We start from the raw sequence: 20,698 nt of genomic DNA on the forward strand, positions 1-20,698 counted from the left end.
TGCCCAATGGCTACCTTAATCCAACATCGTCGAAACCGCATATCGATCACCAATATTTCTTTTAATCCGTCTCAAACGATCCGAGAGACGGAACTTAGCTGCCGGTCTCTGGTAATGCAAGCTTTCGAAAGTTCCGTGTCGCTTCGTTGCACCAGGGCCAACCGCGGGAGTAGGTATGTCGTTAATCATTCGACGTACTCCGGTGCTCCCCGTCCTCGACTACGAGCGATAAGTTGGACCGACCGGCCCAGAGGCGAACCAATGTTCCTCGTCACCTGTATACCACATAACTCGTATTCACATCGCACAAACGCTTCGTTGAGCCGCGTCATCGATAGGAAAATATATCACTCCCCTTACCCGTTCCTCCCTTTAGCGCGGCATCGAGTTTTCCACCGAGTGAACCGCGCCGCGCCGAAAACTCCGAAAGCAAGCTCGGGTCCCATTTCGATTAATTTTTCTTTTTATAAATCGCGTGTACAAACCGCATCTAACGACTCGAAAATTGGAATATTTTCTGGTGGTCCATTAGTCGATAAACTGCCGCGGCACTAATTTTCAGTTTGCCTAACGGGAAATTCCAGCTGCGTGTGACACGAATTAAATTCTGGTCACGATATTTGTTCGTTTTCAAACGATCGATGTCGTAGAAAACGATCCCACATACAAATGAAATTTTACATCGACACCGTGGCCACGAAGGACATTTGTACGATTCGATGAGAAATTGTCAGAAGATGAACATTCAACTTATTTTCGAGTATTGCATATTTCTCTCTAATTTTACGAAAATTAGATTCGCTTCTAACAACTATTAAGTTAGTCGTGTATTATCGATAATTTTATAACACAAAATTTACCGAGTTATTAATTAGTTCAGTTAGTTTCAACGGTGCTTTTCTCACTATATCACACACATATATATATATAGACATATATATATAGATGTTTTCTACGCTTGAACATTTAATATTAGCTTGACGAGCGCGGATTTCATTACCTCTAATCCTGAATGCACAGTTATCTCCGAATGGAACAATACCGAGGATGAGGAGGCGAAGAACAAGAGCGCTATTGTACTGGCGACCGGCAGCCCCTATCAAAATAACGAGGGTCCACTACAGAGAGACGAAGTGAAGGCTACTTTTAATAAGGAGGAAAGCAAAGATAACACCTGTAAGTCTACCATCCGATTTTTCCATTGTTATACCGGTAAGCTACGTTCATAATTTTCCGCGTAATTGACGCTCTTTTCACCGAGCTTTTTTCCCTTGTCATGTTTTATAACAATGAACTCGATATATCACGAAAGAATTGTGTCAAAAAAAAAATATTATTATTACTAGCCATATATTTACATGAAAAAATGTTAATTGGAATATTTTATATAATACGTGTCAATCGTGAAATTCTATAGATTTCATGAACGAATACAAAATTAACGTAGTTTTCTAATAATATTATTAGATATTGCAAATTTAATTAATCTGAAACTGAGCTAATAAAAATAAACGCAGACATAAATACACGTTTTTGAGATGTAAAAATTTATTAAATAAAAATATTAAGGAATCTGAAATATATATTAAATAATTTGTGTTTGATCCTAAATTCGGAACAAACTCTAATTGTAATTATAGTCAAAAAGCCAATAACTTGCATCTTCAGCGAAATCTTCTTTTTCTGATACGCGATGTCCTTACACCGCAATTAATGGAAAAACGGCGACGATGGGGTTAGAAAACCCTGTTAGTTCGAAAGAACTGTGCAAAAAAGTACATCGAGTAGTCCCAGGGACGTTCTCGATTACTTGCAAAAGAAACGTCACGGAAGAAAAAGAGCGGTCGCTTTTGTTCCTTAGCTACGCTGAGTTTGTTAACCAATAGAACGGATGCTTTTTTTACTCTCACAAAAGCCGCGCAATTAACCTGATTAATTCTTTAACTTTCTTTGACTGAAATGTCGAGACGCGGTATCGAAATACCGTTAAAAAGATCAAGATTCATTAACGAAACTTTTAATGCTAATTGATTTCAATATTCTCAAAGCTGTACATCGAACTAATTTGCGTTTTTTTTTTTCTTACTGACATTTCTCGCATTGCATAGCACAAAATTTTTCGATCACACAGCGACGATGTTGAAATTGCTGAAATTTCTTCGTAACTATTGCTAGATTCAAGCTTGCGTGCTCGTTTAATGTAGGTTTGTATTTGTATACATTGCTGGCGCGAAATGCTCTTTGCGTGTCCGCTTGTTAAATTCGCCCAAGGTAAAGCGCAAGAAAACAGGACGAGGTATTTATGTTTTCTCGCTTGAAGCGCGACGTATACCTAATACTCATTACATATTACACCACGCAGAAAGATACAAATGTGCGCCAACGCGGGTAATAATCTGCGAAGTAATGGAACAGACATTCAAACGATATACTAGGAAGAATAACATTATACTTTCTTGTCGGCTGGTGTTCTACAACATTATGCCAAAATTGGTTTGCGAAAGAAACGAGACTGAAATGTTGAAAACTCAAAAAGAGCATGAAACAAGATGGAAATTTTTTTGTCGCAGATATATCTTTATCTGAAAAATTAAACTCTCTTCTCTCTGATATTTTTATTTGGAGAAAAAACGAAGAATTTATCAGAGTTTGTTAGATAAAGTTTACAGCTTACAATTAGTTTTGATATCTGTGCGTGAATAACTCTTTCTCTTATAAAGAAATATTAAGATGAATGTGTTTCCTTTCTCGCTATTGGATAATTATTTTTTGATCGATTGACTTTATTTATTGATCGATTGACTTTAATATCCTCCATTTCAAAGAAAAATTAAATTTAATATTTTCATTTTGATATTATTCCATATGAAAACTATGAATACAAATGATCGTAGAATTTAAAAAAGTCTTCATGTGACTATTAGATTGTTCTCTTATACGTTTAGTGATTCATAAAATACTCAAGCGATGATCAGACTGTTGCGGTGAACTACGAAAGCCATCAGCGGATATTGTTTTTGTTCAGCCAGGCACTGATCAACCGTGATCTAGTTACGAGCTTCGTGATGAACGCAATCATCATTATCGTCCCATCGTACATTATGTGAGGTTACCTCGGCGGTATTATCTATGGTGATAGGTCGTGTTGCTTGATGCAAGCGTCATGGACGAGTGAATCCGCTATCACGTACACGCGCGGAAGCAGCGTCGAAATATTATTAATGGAAAATTCTTTTGTTATCAGCACAGTTATCGTTACTATCGATATTCCACTTGCTCGATTCAAAATAACAGTCGCGATTATCTAAAAGTTTATCAATTGTAATAAGATGAATAAAACTAATTATTTTCGATTAAAAACTTTATTTGTTGGATAGAGTGTTTATATGTTAAACGAGAAAAGAATTATATTCAAATTTCTATATCTTAAAAAAAAAAATATAGAAATGAACCAAAATGCATTTTAAAGCTAAAAGTTGATATTTTCATGTGGTATTAATGAAATTAAAAAAAATAGTTGTCAGTGCTACGTCTTGAAAACTGGTCATCCAAATAATCGTTTTTGGCCTCTTTGATATAATTTTTCTCAAAACTGATATAATTTCTAAGGATTTGAAACTAGCCTTTTAACCAACAGATTCGTGTTCAGCAGACAGAAATACGTCGGAAATAACTATTTATATCAGTGACAAGAAAAAGATCGAATTTTGTCGGACAATATAATTAGATATAAAAAAGCAGAAAAGATTCTATTAAATAATTACTTAAACACTTAAAAGGTTAGTTTCAAATCCTTAGGAATTACAATCATGTTACGATTAATTAATGTAAATTATCTCTAGAGCGCTAAGCCAATGACAATGTGCAAGATCACTGAGCTTGCAGTGTAACCGTTAATCGTTGAGCTAATCGAATCCCTCCGTATCCCCGAACATGACGGGTGCATCTGTTTACTACATATACACACATCCACTCATTTATATATATATATATATACACACACATACTATATAGACACTCTGCGTATACATACGCATCCTTCTCAGTTCCAGATAAGAGCAAGGAGCCGGAATCGAAGCAGTTTGTCGGTTTAGTTATCGGTATCTTGACGACCGTAATTGTGATGCTGCTCGCGGCGATCATGTTCATCTTCTATAGGAACCGTAGGCTCAAAGCTGCTCTCGCACCGTCAAACTTCTACGATCAACAGGGTGATCTCAAGGTTTGTAAAGATTGTAAAGATATCTATCACATAATTAAGCATCGCCGTAATATTAAGTCATTGCAGACTGTCTATATATTCACACATATAATATAAATCGTTAAATATATTCCGGAAAAATTATTTTCTCTTATCATATAGATTATAAGTAAACTTATTGTATTAGAAATGACACACTTCGTAATACGGCATTGCTTTTCATCTAGCGCTTTGAGATGATGCAATCTATTAATATTTTATCGATATTTTAAAATAATATATGGATAAATAGTAACAAGGAAAATTATTTTTTTATAAGAAAAGTAATATGTATAATTCTGGTATATGATTTGCAGAAAATGTTACCGTCCAATTCAGTATAATACGCAAAGTATCTTGCTTCTTTTCAATCATTAGATGTTATTAAATATAATGCGAAGACGAAAATTGAAAGTCAAAAATTCAGTATTGATGGTCCTATGCGCAGCGATGCAAATTATCGCGATATTAATAATTTGATAAATGACGATAATTTTGTTCTTCAATCGCGATTTTTCTTTGCCTGACTCCCGACCTAGTTTAATACTAGAGTCTCGTCTCTGGCTCTAATAAACCGAACGTGCACATCTATTTACTCTGCGCTTCCAGGTCACTTTACGGCGCTTTTGAGCAATCGCGCAAAACAGCTTATATACCTACCTATTACGTACGTCGGTTTAGGTACAAGCGCGCGCGTAACTAAAGAAGAAAACACGGCGATCAAATATTTTCTTTAAGGAGGAGACGCAAACGAGATCGTGCTAGGACGATTAAAAGAACGCTCCGAGATTGTTCGTTATGCGCTTTTATCCGTGAATTCTTGTGCGATCATCCGGCACTTTACACAAACCGTGGAAATTGTACGCGTTAATTACTTGACGTAATTATAACGATAATTACGTTTATGACAAGAAAGCTCATAGAGATAATTAGTAAGCGGCTTTATATTACAGTGATAAATAAATTATATGCATGACAGACATTGTATAATTTTTCCCCATTACAATATAATGCTCAGAACGAAAAATAACGAGAAATATCTTGTAATGCACGTACAGACGATGTTATTTTTCTCTGACGTCGCATTCCATCGTAGCGGGAAAACCCGCTAGAAACGTTTTCCGGCGAAAGAGATGTCTCGCACCTCGTTCTAACGCGGAATGTCTAACTTTGTCGTAAATTCCGCTCCGACTCCTGTCCTACGGAACAACAAGAATTATTAACGTCGCGCGTTTACCGTCCTCGTCGGTGGACAGTTTACACGACTTTCACGATGTATGGTCTATAACGTTAAACCCAGCTCTTTATTATGCACAATGATTTACTCCTTGAAATCGGATTCATGTTATAAAGTGGAAAATTGATTAATCAATTAATTATCAAATCTTACACCCGTTCGAAATAATATTGCGATACGTTTGCAAGAAAAAGACTGCAGAAGAGAGAAAAATCGAGGAAGGAAATACACGCGTAACTTTCATTACTTGATTAGCCTATTATTATCTAAGAAATCAGACCAACGATTTGTGATGGTTAGCGCAGAGTAACAAGGTAAGAAGTGAATTCTGCAGTAAGTAATCTCTATAGATAAAAGTGCTGTTGGTGAGAGGCGAGAAAGTAAGGATGAGGAATAAAACGTTAGAAGAGAATTGAGCATGTTACGCAAAAAGTTAATACTTGGACTGAGTAGAACGAAGAAAGTGAGGCTGACAGAGAAAAGAAACAACTCTGAGAACTTCGCGTATGTTTACCAAGCCACTGTTGTTCTAACCGGATTAATAGCAAAGTGAAGTTCGTTCGTAGAAATGGACAGCTCCGGCGCTTTCCCATCCTTTTTCGCGGGATATAGGGGAAGACAGTAATTAACGACTTGCTGAACGATGAGAAATAATGAGTGCCAGACAGTTGAGCTTGCAAACCCTTGAAGCTTTCCTAACTTAACTGTTTGCACAGACGGAGGCAACTGGAGAAACGTACGGAGCGACAGTCGACAATTAATAACGACGCTAACAACCTATCGAAATAAATTGAAGACTCGCGATGGCGACATTAGCTATCAGGGTGACTAATTAGTCACTCGAAATATTTCATTCGGCTCATTATTAACAATGATAAATGATCAGGCGAAAGAAAGTTTTAGAAATCAAGAAGCTACCAAAACTGTTCTCTTTTACTAAAGTTTACAATTTTAAAATAATAATTTAAATAATAATTTATATTACGCGTTATTACGTTGATATACGCGGGAATAAACATAATATTCATATATTCAGCAAATATGTGCGATGCGGAATTAATTAATTGCTTTCGATCAGTTTTGCTTGTAAATACGTGGGCCAAAAAGAGCACATTTTATGTAATACTTTTCGTTTATCTGGCGAAGCTCAAGTAGACTCGTCGCACGAATCTCCTTCCTGCTTTTACCATACATCACTCAAGGTATTCTTCGACAACCCAATATCTTCCACGGCTAAGTTTTTACCAGCCGCCGAAGAAGTGCATGGGTAGTCGAGCTGACTCCACTTAATTAAAAGAACTGCCGAGATGGCCGTATTGCGACGCCGTCGTCGAGAAGACGTGCGTTATCTTCGTCGTTCACCCGCCACTAAGCGGCATCATATACGTTCCAAACACCTTCTTCTTCTCGCCCATCTTCACTGGCTCTCCTTTCCCTTCTGTTTCACGTTCCCGACATTAGCCACCTGCTACTTGTTCCGTCTTGAAGTTGCGCGAGCCACCCCGTTTTCCCCTTCTTCACGAAATGACCCTATTGCCCTTCGTGCAACCTGCGACCCACGTTGGGATCTCCAGAGACCAGCAGATTATGTCTGCCAAGTGGAAACCGCTGTCAATTTATCGAGCAATACAAATCGGGAAAAACAATGTTTCTGCTTGTCCTCACTTCACTCGCGTACACTTGATTCAATTTAACGAAATGTTAAGCCGATATAGCTACTCTCAATCATGTCGAGAACACTGACACTTTTCTCTGAGATCTGTTTATCTTTGAATTTTCATTAATTAAATAAATAACAATTCATTGCATAATTATTCATTGTCTCTCATTGGCTAAATATCGTATTATCGTCTACCAACGTTTAATTAATTAATCTCTTCATGACTGTAGGCTATAACTTATTAATCACTGCAGCTCATTGTTCTCGATCGCGAGTAATTTTGTGCTTAAAAACACTATTCCTTATTCTGTGCGTCTTTATTTTGCAGCATCGAATTTTGATGCGTTCGAACATCCATTTCAGAACTTATCCTATTTCTCTTCTCCTTCTATTCGAAGTAGTCAGGAAGACAATTTACAGGACACAAGACCCCTCCAATTTATCGAGTAACACGAACTATAAAAACTAAACTTTGTTTCGTGGATGACATATCGATCTGTCTGATTCCATTTAGAACGAATATGATGGAGGACTCGCTCTTTTTTGACACGTTAGCTACATCGGTCTGCTTTAAAGCGTTGGAGGGAAACTCCGTGGGATAGTATATCGCTTAAAGCCCCGCGAAGTGTTGTGCTTTTTTTCCCCTCCTCTTATCCGAGAATTTACGATGCAGCAAATTCTTGTTCCAGATTTCATTGCGCGGGATTATTTAATTTGCATAAACGTCCATCCACGCGTTACAGATCAAGCTATTCTTTACCAATTAGCAAATCAAATTACATTCAATTATCCACGTATCAGTGCGTTGCAATAAATAACCCGTTTACGACATTGCCTGAAGGGCACATGCGTGAATCATATGCGTTATGCGGGAAACGTATCGGACAAACAATAACAGATACGCGCGTTATTTTATTCAAACCATAGAATTTATTATTATATTGAATGTGGCACAGCTCTGTGATGCAATTCTGTAAATACGCGTTTTGTATGTTTTTGCGTTCGTGCGAAAAGAGCACGGTGAGCAGGACTACAGCAAGGATTCCGTACAAAAGTAAGTGGTAATGTGATTACCGGGTTTAGCTCGAGCGAGGGAGGAGGGAAATGGAAAGAGCGATACGAGAGACAGTCGACTGAAAACAGATTATTTTAATTTAAAGCAACAAACTCTCTGATTTTCCTGCACTGTAATCCTAACCGCGAATTGAATATACATATATATGTATGCTGTGCGACAGTTCTATTTCCCAGTTTGAAAAATTATCTGTTAAATTGTAAAAAGACTGACGATATTTAAACAGAATTTAAAAAAGGATAAGAAACGGCAATTTTGTGTAAACAATTCAGAATTGTTAGAATTTATTTGAAAGTTTAAAAAGCATCGTTGCAAAAGTTAAAAATGCTAAAATTCTTTAGATATAATAATTATAATAGTATTCAAAGGACGTAGAACGTTTTATAACAATGGAATATGCCAAAGTAGGAAGAAGACGGGAATGCGTTAATTAAAAGCAGGTCAGCGCCATGAAAAATTAATAAAAAAACATGAAACAAGTGAAATGCGCGGGAGACACTTTTGGACAGAGTTGCGAAATGTGTAAACTTGCTGGGACAGGTCGCGCAGCCTTTGCGGAAAAGAGGCGAAGATGTACTCATGGTAATGAAAATGGCAAAAAGCACTCCGGTGCTAATTAATGGAGGATCGTTTTGTGCCCGGAATCTTTTCGCTAGCACTTCACGGATTTTGTCGGGCTAACCCGTTTCACGATTTCGATTCTCGTTTCCGTCTCTACGCCTAACACGCTCCTTTTACGTCACTATTTGTATTTCCGGCGACTGCATTAACAAGTTTAACATTTTTCTCAGATTAGTACGGCGCGCAAACGAATGTAAAAAAAAAATATATAACGCAAATAACGAGCACCGTTGCGTATAAATATAAATACATAAAATGCATTACGCGCGTCAGAAAATTTCAGTTTCCAGAATTTTGTTATTTTTTTGTGTAATAAAATTTGACGTTTTAAACACGTGCCTGTGTATATTGCTCGAATCACAATGAAACAAATAAGGCATTGTTTTCCTTCACCTCACAGAGCAATTTTGATGAATTTAAAAATTTAGCTAAATACATATCTGAAAATAATTTTGCTAGACCATCGAAATAATTAGGTAGGACGAAAAAATTGGTCGCTAGAATATCAAAACATTTTGCGGCATTACTCATGTTTAAGATTCTTACAAAATTATTTTGATGATACACAAAATTATTTTCTGTATACAGATCTGTATCTAATTAAATTTGTAGATTCTTCAGCAAAATTGTCCTTTTCGTGCTGAAATTAGATTTCACATTCTGTGCCATGAGTGTAAAAAGGGGAAATTGACGGGAATTGGTACATGTAAATTATCTATGATAATAATCCATTCAATTCAAATGCACCTTTAATTCAACCGCCTCGTTAAGAGATTATTCGATGCTATCGTTTGCCGATCTCGTAATCGCGGTTAAACTCGATATGCGATTAGTATGCGGACAAACACGTAATATCTCTAAACAAATACGCCACTTCGATAAATTCCACGGAACGTGTGCACGTAAGCTCTCTCGCTGTTACCTATAGCGCTGGTAATTTATTTCGCCAGGCGTATACCGTTCTGAATACCAAACTTTAAAGAAAAGATATCAAGCTTGGCTTCTTGACGTGCCCTCAAACGATGCCCGGCGATTGATACATTGATAAAACCGTTTTACGGCCAATAGAACGTGTCTGGATTTACGAAAGGAATCACGGATACATACATTCGTGGGGTCCTTTTGCACATCCGATTGATAAACCGTACGTGAAAAGAAAAGGCGCTGTTACTTTGCGTTTCACGATCATGTCGACAATGTATCTTCATGAAGAGATTCTGTAAAATCGCAAAGACAGTAAAAATCTATTTTCCTGAAGAGCTTAACTTTCTCTTCGTAATCTCTTCATAATGGTGTCATTAATACATCATTACATAATCGTAAAAGATTTTCGTAGCGCCTATTAAATATGTGTTGTTTATACATTTAAAAATTTTACAGCCGCGAATTTTGTAAAAATTTATCTTCTTGAGTTTGTTTAAACTGGACAATATGAAAAAGAAACAATGAGTAAATTGTTCGATATTAAGCTATTTATTTTTGGAACGTTATTTTCTATCGTTAAAAATAAGCGAGTTATTTCAGGCTGTTCTACATATTGCCGACTTGTTAACGATGGCTTTCATAACTTTGTGTATTAATAAATTCTTAATAGTTGCCTATTTTCTCCATTACTGGGCATGTGTGACGTACAAACAAGATTTCACGCTAGACCGACGATTCAAAAATAAACTTTCCATCCCGTTAATGTCAAGAGTCATGCAAGTTTTTAATCATGTATTCAGAATGTAGATTTGCATAATTAAATAAACATCGATCCAAATCAATTGTCTCATTAGCGATTTTATGTTTAGACTTTCCCCTTTTCCATCATGAATCATATCGCTATATACAATTCGCAGACAATTTGCTCGACGATAAGCAAGGCCGTTTTGTAAATTGGATCACTATCTACCGGGCAACAATAATACTTCCAAACTGCCATCATAATGTCGCGACCATTTCGGCGTCCAACCGACGAGAACGAGCTGGCGACATCGCTTTGAATGCCCGATCATAAGAGTGTGAGAGAAGTTGGGACAGGACTTCAGATAGCCCTAATGGAGAAAGAGATGTTAGATGGTTAAGGTCGATGGCGGGAAGCGAGCCCTTATGCTGGAAACGTGAGCGATCGAGAAAGATAGAAGCGACATGGATGGTATAACACCAATGCGTGGGTGTGTGCACATATGTGTGTATATGCTGGCGAGACAGTGCAAAAGAGGGTGAGAGTAGTGAGATTCGCGTAGAATCCCGATGGTTAAGTGGTTATCTTATCTTAACGGCCGCGCCGCAGCATCTCACCAGTCTGGCACCCTCTAACGCTCCCTAAACGGAAATTAATACCCACCCCTACGTTCTCACAAGTCAACCTCGGCACCCACGGCCTGGAGCAACGCAAAAATCAATGGATATTATATCGCGAGTCACAGACACGCACATACATACGGTGCTCGTCGTGTTCCTGCGATCCCTCGCGAGTTGTCTTATCGTGCAAAGAAAAGTGACGAGGAGCCGCGACGTAAACACCCCCCAATGTCTTGGGGTACCCTAGATTGTTTGTTATAATAAAACTGCTAATTTCCTGAGGTGGCATGTCGGGCTCGATCGTCTAGACCCTCGCGTACTTTCGCACGGTTGCGAACCAAGATAAAGGCGTCGGGAGGAAGTGACGCGAGATAAGAGCTTTACGGGTGGGCACCCGCGCGGTTTTACTGTCGCATTTTAGATGAAAGCGCACTGCCATGACGAATCCCGTTAATGGAGAAAAGCAAATGCAACTTACGCCAGGCGTCGAGAATACGTTGTCGTTAATACTATGTCGTGGTTTTTGCTAGATACTTGAGATGCGCCGAGTTTTCATCGCGCTCTCTTTTTAACCATTCTCTCGCGTGGCTATAAAAAGTTCCTTATGCGGAAACCTAATAAATCAGCTATAATAGAAAGAGATTTTGTTCTTATCTGCAAACTAGCCTACTTTACATTATACTAGTTATTCCTGAGATAAAATTAACGTATTACAGATGAAAGCGATACTATTCACGGAAAAAATGCATTAACGGTTTTTTAAATTAAAAGTTGAACGATAAGGAAAATCCGTATCTGTAATATTTAAATTTAAATTATCTCGAAACGAACGACGTTGGGGAGAGACAAGTTTATGGAACTTGGCGAATAGCAAGGGAGTCGTTCCGACATTATCCTTTCTATCGGTAACGAAAATAAGCTTGCGCTACTTTCCATGCTCTGTCTACGGTAGCGTGTGCCGAGTGCTGTAAAATAAAATTACGCAATCGGCAATACATAATAAGTCAGTAGGCCAACGGGTATTCATCGCTTCAGCACACAATAACCAGGCGCGCGCGCCAACCCTTCAGGGCCCTTGCAGTGTCTCCTCGTTTCGTCGGCTATGAATATTCTGAGGAGAGTAAGAGCAGGGGGTCGCGAGGGAGAGCTGGAAAATAGGAGAGGATAAACCGACGGTGTATCGCTTTTACCGCATGATATACACGGTCGGCGTGTGCATAAATGTCAGGTGCATTATAATGATAACGCTCGATATTTGGCCACAGGTCTCCGTGCCAGAGGAGGGCGAGGACAAGGGACCAATTTGCCCCCCGCTTCCGGCGCAGTACCATCCAGCCACCTACAGCACGACGACGCCGCAATTACATAAAACCATCACGGATTACACTGGTTGGTACCAACGTTTAAAAGTTCATACGCTTAAATACTTCCTTTTGCGTCTACATTCCGAATTTGGTTCACTTTTAGCTGGGATTACAGTCGTTGAAATATTGTTAAAATACTGCACATAAACGTACAAATACCCAGATTTCTTTTAATTCTAATTGTTACAAGTTCAATTATTTCCTTAGAACGCAGTCTTTGAAACTGTATCGAGCTGATGTTCGTTTAAATGCTAAGTGCTTAACTTTTAAAATATGCTTCGTTAATTTCCATAGTTCAAGCGTTTCCATTTTTATCCTCTTCCTTTTATTATATCTTTTAGTATTTTTACGTGTTTACTTTTAATTTATGTACAAATTCTTATTTTTCCTCATCATTTTTGCGATATATTCCGTTCAATAATTTGCCGCTATAAATTTTGTCTTTAAGAAGAAATTGATTTATCATTTTCAAACAGTGATCAAAAATTGATCACCAATCCCAGTTCGTTCAATTTCACCAAAGACATTTCCACTTCTGTATTCGCTGACTTCGACCCTGTCTCGACATGGATAGTTTCGTGTTATCGCGGGAATTCTAACGGGTTGTCCCGAGTGACGGTCAAGCCGAGGTTTCGAATCTCTGCGCCTGGTTTTACCACGGCCACACAACGTAGTTGGAATAGTCGACAAACTATTCCGTTGCGTCTCGTAGTTGGCACAGCTTGCTGGACACTGCGAGAGAGAGAAACACAATCCGCAGAGAGACTGTTTGTCGCGTCGCGCGACCTTGTTTAATCGAATTAGACTGAGGTCTTTGATTAATTAACTATTGGAAACAGCATGTTATGACTCATTGACAGGACTCGCACTAATTTTGTGACTCCATAAATGTCATAATTACCGTGCGGGCGAGCCTACGCGAGACGAACGATATATAATAGCAATATCGTAATAAATTGAAATAGACATTCTTTTCGTCGTTACTTCGGAGTTTCCGGAAGAACTTCATTCGCTGTACTCCGATGACGTTGGAGTTTCACAGCGCTGCACGGAGACTCGTTAAAAAATGGTAACGATCTCCCGAAACTTGGAAACTCGACGCGAGAGAAACGAGAAGGCGTTACAGACGGCAATTCCTTTCGTCGACGGCTAGCCGTGATTATATTTTTAACTTTGTCGAATTTCTTGATTCTTTTCCGCTTCGCTCCTCGTCGCTTGGACAGGAATCAACGAGGTGCAGCCAGTTATTCCGCTCCTGCTTAACTCGACGATCAATCTTGCCAGACCAATTCCGGCGGTCCAAGAATATCCGTCTAACCCACCACCCATACCACCCCCGCCGGAAAAGTATTACGCCAGCACGGAGATCTGTAAGGTGAGTCGCAAAAATGTATGGTAGACATGCGATCCGCACCGATTAAGCCCTTCTCTAGCATTAACGCGGGTACTTCGAGCGCGAAACTGTGTCAAACGCCGTCTCGTGACCGTTGGATCTCCGTCACGATCGCCGAAAGGGAGGCAACCTTGTAAAACCGGCCACTAGGGCTTATGTAAATCGTGAGATTAATTCGAATATTATACCGTTTGACTTTTCAATTTTCGCTTTCTACGCTCTAAGATAGTTTAAATTATATGTATCTAATATTTCTGTTATCACGCAACATGAAGTTGTGAATATTGCTCGTACAAATATCGAATCTTTTTTTCGTGGAGATTAAAACACTGTATAAAGCAATAATATTATTAAATTACACTTTTATTGAAGTTATTGTATTATTGATCATCACAGTATTAGATTATTTCTATTAACTATGATAATTACATACTGCACAAAATATATTTTAATAGTATATATCATTGTACAATTGCATATATCTCGACTCTGACTTAATTTCGTTTTCAACCGGGGTTGTTTTCTCTATACAATATGCACGACGCAAAATACTTCACCCTGTGAATTATGAGGATTAATGACCGAAAAACGAAACAACAGGGCACTATCAATCATAACTACCGCGAAGAAAACATCTTTCGCAGGCATACACAGATTATAGAGCGATAATGTAAAAGGGCGTGGTTATTGATTACAGTAGTTCCATGAAGGGAAGCGCGTACATGTGTTTCTGTTTGATTATATTATCAGATTTGATTAATTTACGTGGAAGCAAAATTATATTGAAAAAGGTATATCATGATTATGAATCCTAATATTATCTTTTATTTAAATATTTATCGAATTATTTTACTTCATATATATATATATATATATATATAAACGAATAAATATATATCCCATTTTATTCATATTCGCGATATTATACTTGTTTCATATTTTTCAAATAATTTCGTTCAGTGAATAAAAGTAAAATATTTACTCACAACTATTTGCCTCGACATATTCATATTACATGTATTAATATTATCCATTGATTTATACGTAATTCGAGAAAACATAATTTTGAATTCGCATATGTGTCATCACAGAGTCCTCTACCACCACTGCCACCCTCGCCAACACCAAGTACACCACCGCCAATGAGCGCGAAAGCCTCTAGCAGTGTAACTAGCTACAGTCCGGAGGATATGCTAACAGAGGAAGAGGAGGAGATACCTGAGTGTGTCCTTGATTTTCCACGGGAAAAACTCAACATCGTTGAAAATCTTGGCTGTGGATACTTCGGCGATGTTCACCTCTGCGAGGTTGACAGGTTTCCTGGATATGACGAGGTTTTCAGAAATACCTCCAGCGAGTTAGTTATTGTTAAATCCTTAAAACCAGGCTCTTCTGACGCTCTTAGGTAAGAACCATGTGTAATTTTCCTCGATTTATATAAAGGTATATAAAAGCAAGTTATAGCTATTGAATACTTTATCTTTTAAGGAAAATAAAATTTCTTTAAAAAATTGAAAAATAGCAGTAGTCGCAAATGATGATTGACATTTTAAAGTGTTTAATATATTTTATTCATTTTATAATGACAAATTTTATAATTTTTTATATTCTATTTTTGTCTTGATAAATATATCTTGATAATGTTTAGTATTAATATAACGTTATGCGATAGCGTGAAATTTCACATTGATTGAATTTTCCTCGATTTACATAAAGGTATTTATATTATTTACAAAAACAAGTTATGGATATTGAATGCTTTATTTTTTGAGAAGATTAATCGTCTCTTCAGTAATCGAAAATAGCAGCAATCGCAAATAATAATTAATTGATGTCCTAAAGTTTTTAATTTAATATATTATTTATTTTGTAATAAAAAATCATATCCTTTTATATTCTATTCTTGTATCTCGATAAACATTTTAATGATAATGTTTAACACAATGTTTTGGTGAGAATGTGTTTTGATGAGAGCATGAAACTTCACATCAATTGAATTCTAGCAATTATCGTCAATATTGCCTTAATTAAATATAATCACTAGGCATTTGGATGCTATCGTATCGGATCAAAATATTAACTTTTAAGCATATATCTTGTGCAAAGCTTAAATGTCTCGGGAGATAACCGCTCCTACAGCAAATAAAAACCGAAAGCGAAAGCATTGCCTTATATCTATATCGACGATAGAAAATTATTCCAATAGATTATAGAGCGTCGCGTTAGCAGCGTAATTCAATAACGCGGCGCAAAGTGATTCCGAATGTAATGACACGCTACGCGCATTAAGTAGATGTGGCCGGATAATGCGGAAGGGCTTTAAGCGATCGATGATTGGCATATAATCGAATAACTTGTCCGTGCTCATACGCGCATGTCTGCGTCAATATAATTTTTCATAAAGAAACGAGAGGGGGGTTCTCTCATCTTTAGAAAATTGAAAACATAAAATCCTATTCTATATTCAAAGCGTCTTTCTACGGGGCATACGATTTAGCGATTGGCAATATGAAATATTCGTCAATAATCTTGTTTATCCTCAATGTTATTTATGTTTCGCAATTTTCGAAATCCCGTCCACGTCTAAATCCACCATTACGACCTACTTAGCAAATCAGCGCGTATGCGCTGTACGTGCTTCATCGTGGCTTTTTCAGTGGAATATTTGAAAATCAGTATCCACTGATTACGAATAGCGATACTACGCAATATGCTTAATTGGATGATAATATTATATAAAGAAAATGATCATTCCGCGCACTCTATAATAAATTTATAAATACAATAAATAAAAATTATAAACTATATACGAATAATACCTCGTATTATGTCGTCATATATAATTACATGTAATGCACATTTCCACACGTGATACTGATCCAATTCACGTCAAAGCGTACTTGTTCCTATAAAGTACATTTCAGAAAAATCTAGAATCAACGCTTGAACGAAGATTCTCGTAGCTCAACCATGAACACTACATCAGCCAATAAAAGACATCCTTTTATTGCATTCACGATGCCGCTATAACAACGTTTTGTTCGGACGATCGCGATTTTCCCTCGGTAGGTATAGGCCGATAGAGATAGGAACAGGCAACGGAGCGCGTCGTACCGGATTCACTGCACTGGCCCGACGACACGTTGTCGTCGCAGTAGCAAAAGGATGATCCCCGTAGACAGGATCACGGATGGCATTGTCTACAAAACACATTTTGTCGACTGGGAAAAGCCCGCGAAACCCGTGTTGTCGCGCGAAATGGATGCAACTCATGTTAGAGCGCAATCGTTCTCTCGCTGGCCTTTATTCTTTTCCACGCCGTTCTTTCTGTTGACTACAGCGTTCCGCAAAAAAGTCTATCAAACCAATCTGCCTGATAGATTTTTGTTTTTTGATTCTATTATACATTTCGTCGTCTGATGATTGAATTTTTCGATGCAAAAAGGAATTTCATTTTCCGCGTTGACATTTTCAATTAAGTAATTTTATGTTGCGCATATACGCACGTTCTATGAAAAAAATGTACTGATGAATTTTAAAATATTTCCCAAAAATTAATATCATGTATAAAATAAAATGTACTGGTCGGTCAAATACGTATCTCATCAACGGAACTCAATATTATAATACATCGCATTTATTCGAAATACATTCGTGTTTACTTCTCTAAATGAAAGCGTGTTCGTCTATGCAAATATGTAGGAATCGTATAAAAATGCAAATTTTTAATAATTTCAGAGATATCATGAAATTACTAGAAATTATCCTGTGTCAAAATGTTTATGAAATGGTCTCTTTTTCGGATAAATAAAATTGATTATTCGACTATAGAATAATAAATTGGCTCATTAATCGCTAGAATTTTTGTTGGGTTGATTTATAATATGAGGAGATAATTTTATATCAAAAATTGTAAAGGATATAGGTTTCAATTTTCATACAGTCTATTGAGTTCTTATTGAATTCACAAACCATTCGATGTGGCAGTTTATATCATGTTCTGCATCGTCTGCTCTTGCTAGAATTTACTCACATGTGTAGCACAATAGTCGCAACCCTTATTCGCGGTTGTCCTTATTCGTGACTCGCGCTATAACCCCGCAGGTAGGTTTCTCTTTTATCCTTGGCATTTTTGTATTGCTTTCCTACCGTTCTTTCTTCCTCGCGAGACAACGAAAACTTCCAAGAGACAAGCGAGCGATACCGGAACGGAATATCTACATTACTTCCAGTATATATATCCGCGTCTGTATTCAATACTCATGGCCTTGGTACCGCGGGCACCTATAAAGATATTACTTCCGGATGCTCCATGTGTTTTCCAGGATAGAATTTCAACAGGAGGCAAAGAGACTGGTACGACTTGCCGATCGAAATGTCGCGCGGCTACTCGGTGCCAGCCTTGAGAACGATCCCATGTGCATCGTATTGGAAAACGGCGAGTACGGGGATTTGAATCAATACCTTCAAAGTCACATCGCCGAAACTTCAAACTTGCACACGGCCAAGACGCTTAGGTATGATAAACACAATACTTTTCTAACTTAATTTCCATAATTTAATTAATATTATTGCCTTTTAAACATGTGCGCTAAGATAAAGTGTCATATGTATATAATATTTTATATGAAATTTATATACCATATATGAAGTAACCGAAGTCTACATGCCTTATCTAAGTTTTATGATTTTTTTCTAATTTTTTATTGAATCCAAAATTGAAAATTGATGGTCAGATTCAATAGAGGATTTCTGAATATTAAAAAATATATAAGATATTTTCAAATATTTACATGTGTGCAACGTAAAAAAATAGCTTTTTTCGTATTGGATACATCACTGTTAAACTCATAATATCAAATTATACCGAATTTGAATTATTTATAATTATTTCTACAGGTAGCTACTACTCCTATTCAATAGTCTCGTTAATTTAACTAAAACAATTCAAACAAATATCTTATAAGTTTAGTTTATTATATACTAAAGGCATATATTAATATGGACGTTATTTACTTCGAAATTAACTACAGAAGTAGAGTAATTTACATTTTTTTCACACACATGGAAGTTAAAAATAATAAAATGGTATTTAAATCAAGAGATTGACTTTTTTTATTAAAAAAAAAATGTTAGAGAAACTGAAAAATAAAGTGATCCAATATTACTTTCATAAAATAATGAGTTATAAATTTATTAACATATTGATATATAAAAACATCACAGAAAACTATTTCCTAAACTCCTCTACTTATTTACTTATCTTCACGATGTTTAACAGGTGAATTAAAATCCATAGAATAAAAGTAGCAAAAAATGTGTGTATATTCAATATGCCTAGGCTGGCCATATTGTTTCTACCTTACAAAGAGTTTTTTCTCTTTGATTATAAACAAAATTTTGTGACGAAAATATGAACTGAATAAAGTATTATAAAGTATGAATATAAAGCTACAATAATGTATACTATGGAAATTAATAACCATCTCTTAGTAGTTACAGAAAGCAATTATTTACCTATGAAATATTACATCATGACCTAGATGTTCTCCATTTTGCTTTACTGACAATAACAGAATGAACAAACTAAGCAATAAATTGATGCAATTGAATCAAACAGACAGCCTGCACGACTTAATAGTGCTATCTGTTGAATTCACGTCTAATTACTCACAAACAGTGAGTAGTCATGTCATGAAAATTAGGCCATATAGGGTCCGGTTATATGGCCTTATATGAATATGGTACTTATATGTATTTATATATAAACATAAATGTATGTGTGCGTGTTTATTCACTGACAATGTATCGATGTTATTATATCATACTTTAGATGTTAATGCGTGCTTTATCATCGAAGAACACACTCCATAATAGTCCTTGGTCGTTCATAAATACGTACCGTTACGTTTTTAAGAGATCGTGGGGAATTCGGTTCATATATGGTTAGAGGTATACATGTAACAAAAAATGTATATGTATCCCGAATACGATCGTTATTTGGATAATTAACATAATTTAATGAACATAAATTTGATACTACGGCGTGGAATAATTTGTAACATCGGTACCATCGTATCATTTTAAAAGCGATACATTATCGATGTCCGCTTTAATGCACACTACCAATCGACATTGCGACACTCGAAGTAAATAACATATCATCCGAAATAGATACGCAATTATGTGATCATCACCATTTTGACATAAAATCAATGAACCATATTTCGACATGCCCTAAATTTCATGTTGATACGATCACCGTACTTCCGCGTAAATTGTTGTGCCTATTATGGCATCACCTTCACATTATCGACAGATAATAAATCCATTTAATTAAAACAAATAAAATAAAATGTACTTAATTAATTAATAACGAATTGAAATACCGTATGTTCATTAATTGACTAAACCAATTAAAATAATGAAAATATCAAGATTGTATAATGTGTCATGTTATATAATTATAAAGTTATTTATCGAAATTTCTTACACGAAATGTTGCTACAATATCGTGAAAACGTCAAATGTACGATGAATAATTCCCGTGTATATATATGCGTACGTGACGTGGAATGATTACTTTTTACGTTGTTGTAAATGCAGGATGATAGCAATTCCACAATAGGCCTCCCAGTCGAACGCGATCGTGCGAATTTTTGTTTTATTCTGTCGCCGCGAAGAACGTCAGTTCCAATCAGTCCGGAGGACGCGTGAAAACGCACGATGACCAGGACTACGCGGAAAGTACTCGAAATATGAGAAATCGGCTGAAAATGAGAGGTGAGCGACGGAGAGGATCATCGGTGCTCGTGACAGGTG

General features: G+C 36.7%; 1 protein-coding gene across 2 annotated transcripts in view; it reads left to right on the forward strand.

The window, feature by feature from the left end:
* Ddr (discoidin domain-containing receptor 2) overlaps positions 1-20,698 on the forward strand; it is a 78,155-nt gene that overhangs the window by 44,737 nt on the left and 12,720 nt on the right. For both annotated transcript variants that reach the window (XM_018461404.1, XM_018461403.1), the window contains exons 8-13: positions 1,021-1,176; positions 4,047-4,222; positions 12,385-12,508; positions 13,707-13,858; positions 14,968-15,281; positions 18,202-18,393. In XM_018461404.1, the coding sequence (XP_018316906.1) occupies positions 1,021-1,176; positions 4,047-4,222; positions 12,385-12,508; positions 13,707-13,858; positions 14,968-15,281; positions 18,202-18,393 (1,114 nt within the window). The remainder of the gene's footprint in view (positions 1-1,020; positions 1,177-4,046; positions 4,223-12,384; positions 12,509-13,706; positions 13,859-14,967; positions 15,282-18,201; positions 18,394-20,698) is intronic.

This window comes from Mycetomoellerius zeteki, unplaced genomic scaffold (genome assembly GCF_001594055.1).
Source record: "Mycetomoellerius zeteki isolate Tzet28-1 unplaced genomic scaffold, Tzet1.0 scaffold122, whole genome shotgun sequence".
In the NCBI taxonomy this organism is placed as follows: Eukaryota; Metazoa; Arthropoda; class Insecta; order Hymenoptera; family Formicidae; genus Mycetomoellerius; species Mycetomoellerius zeteki.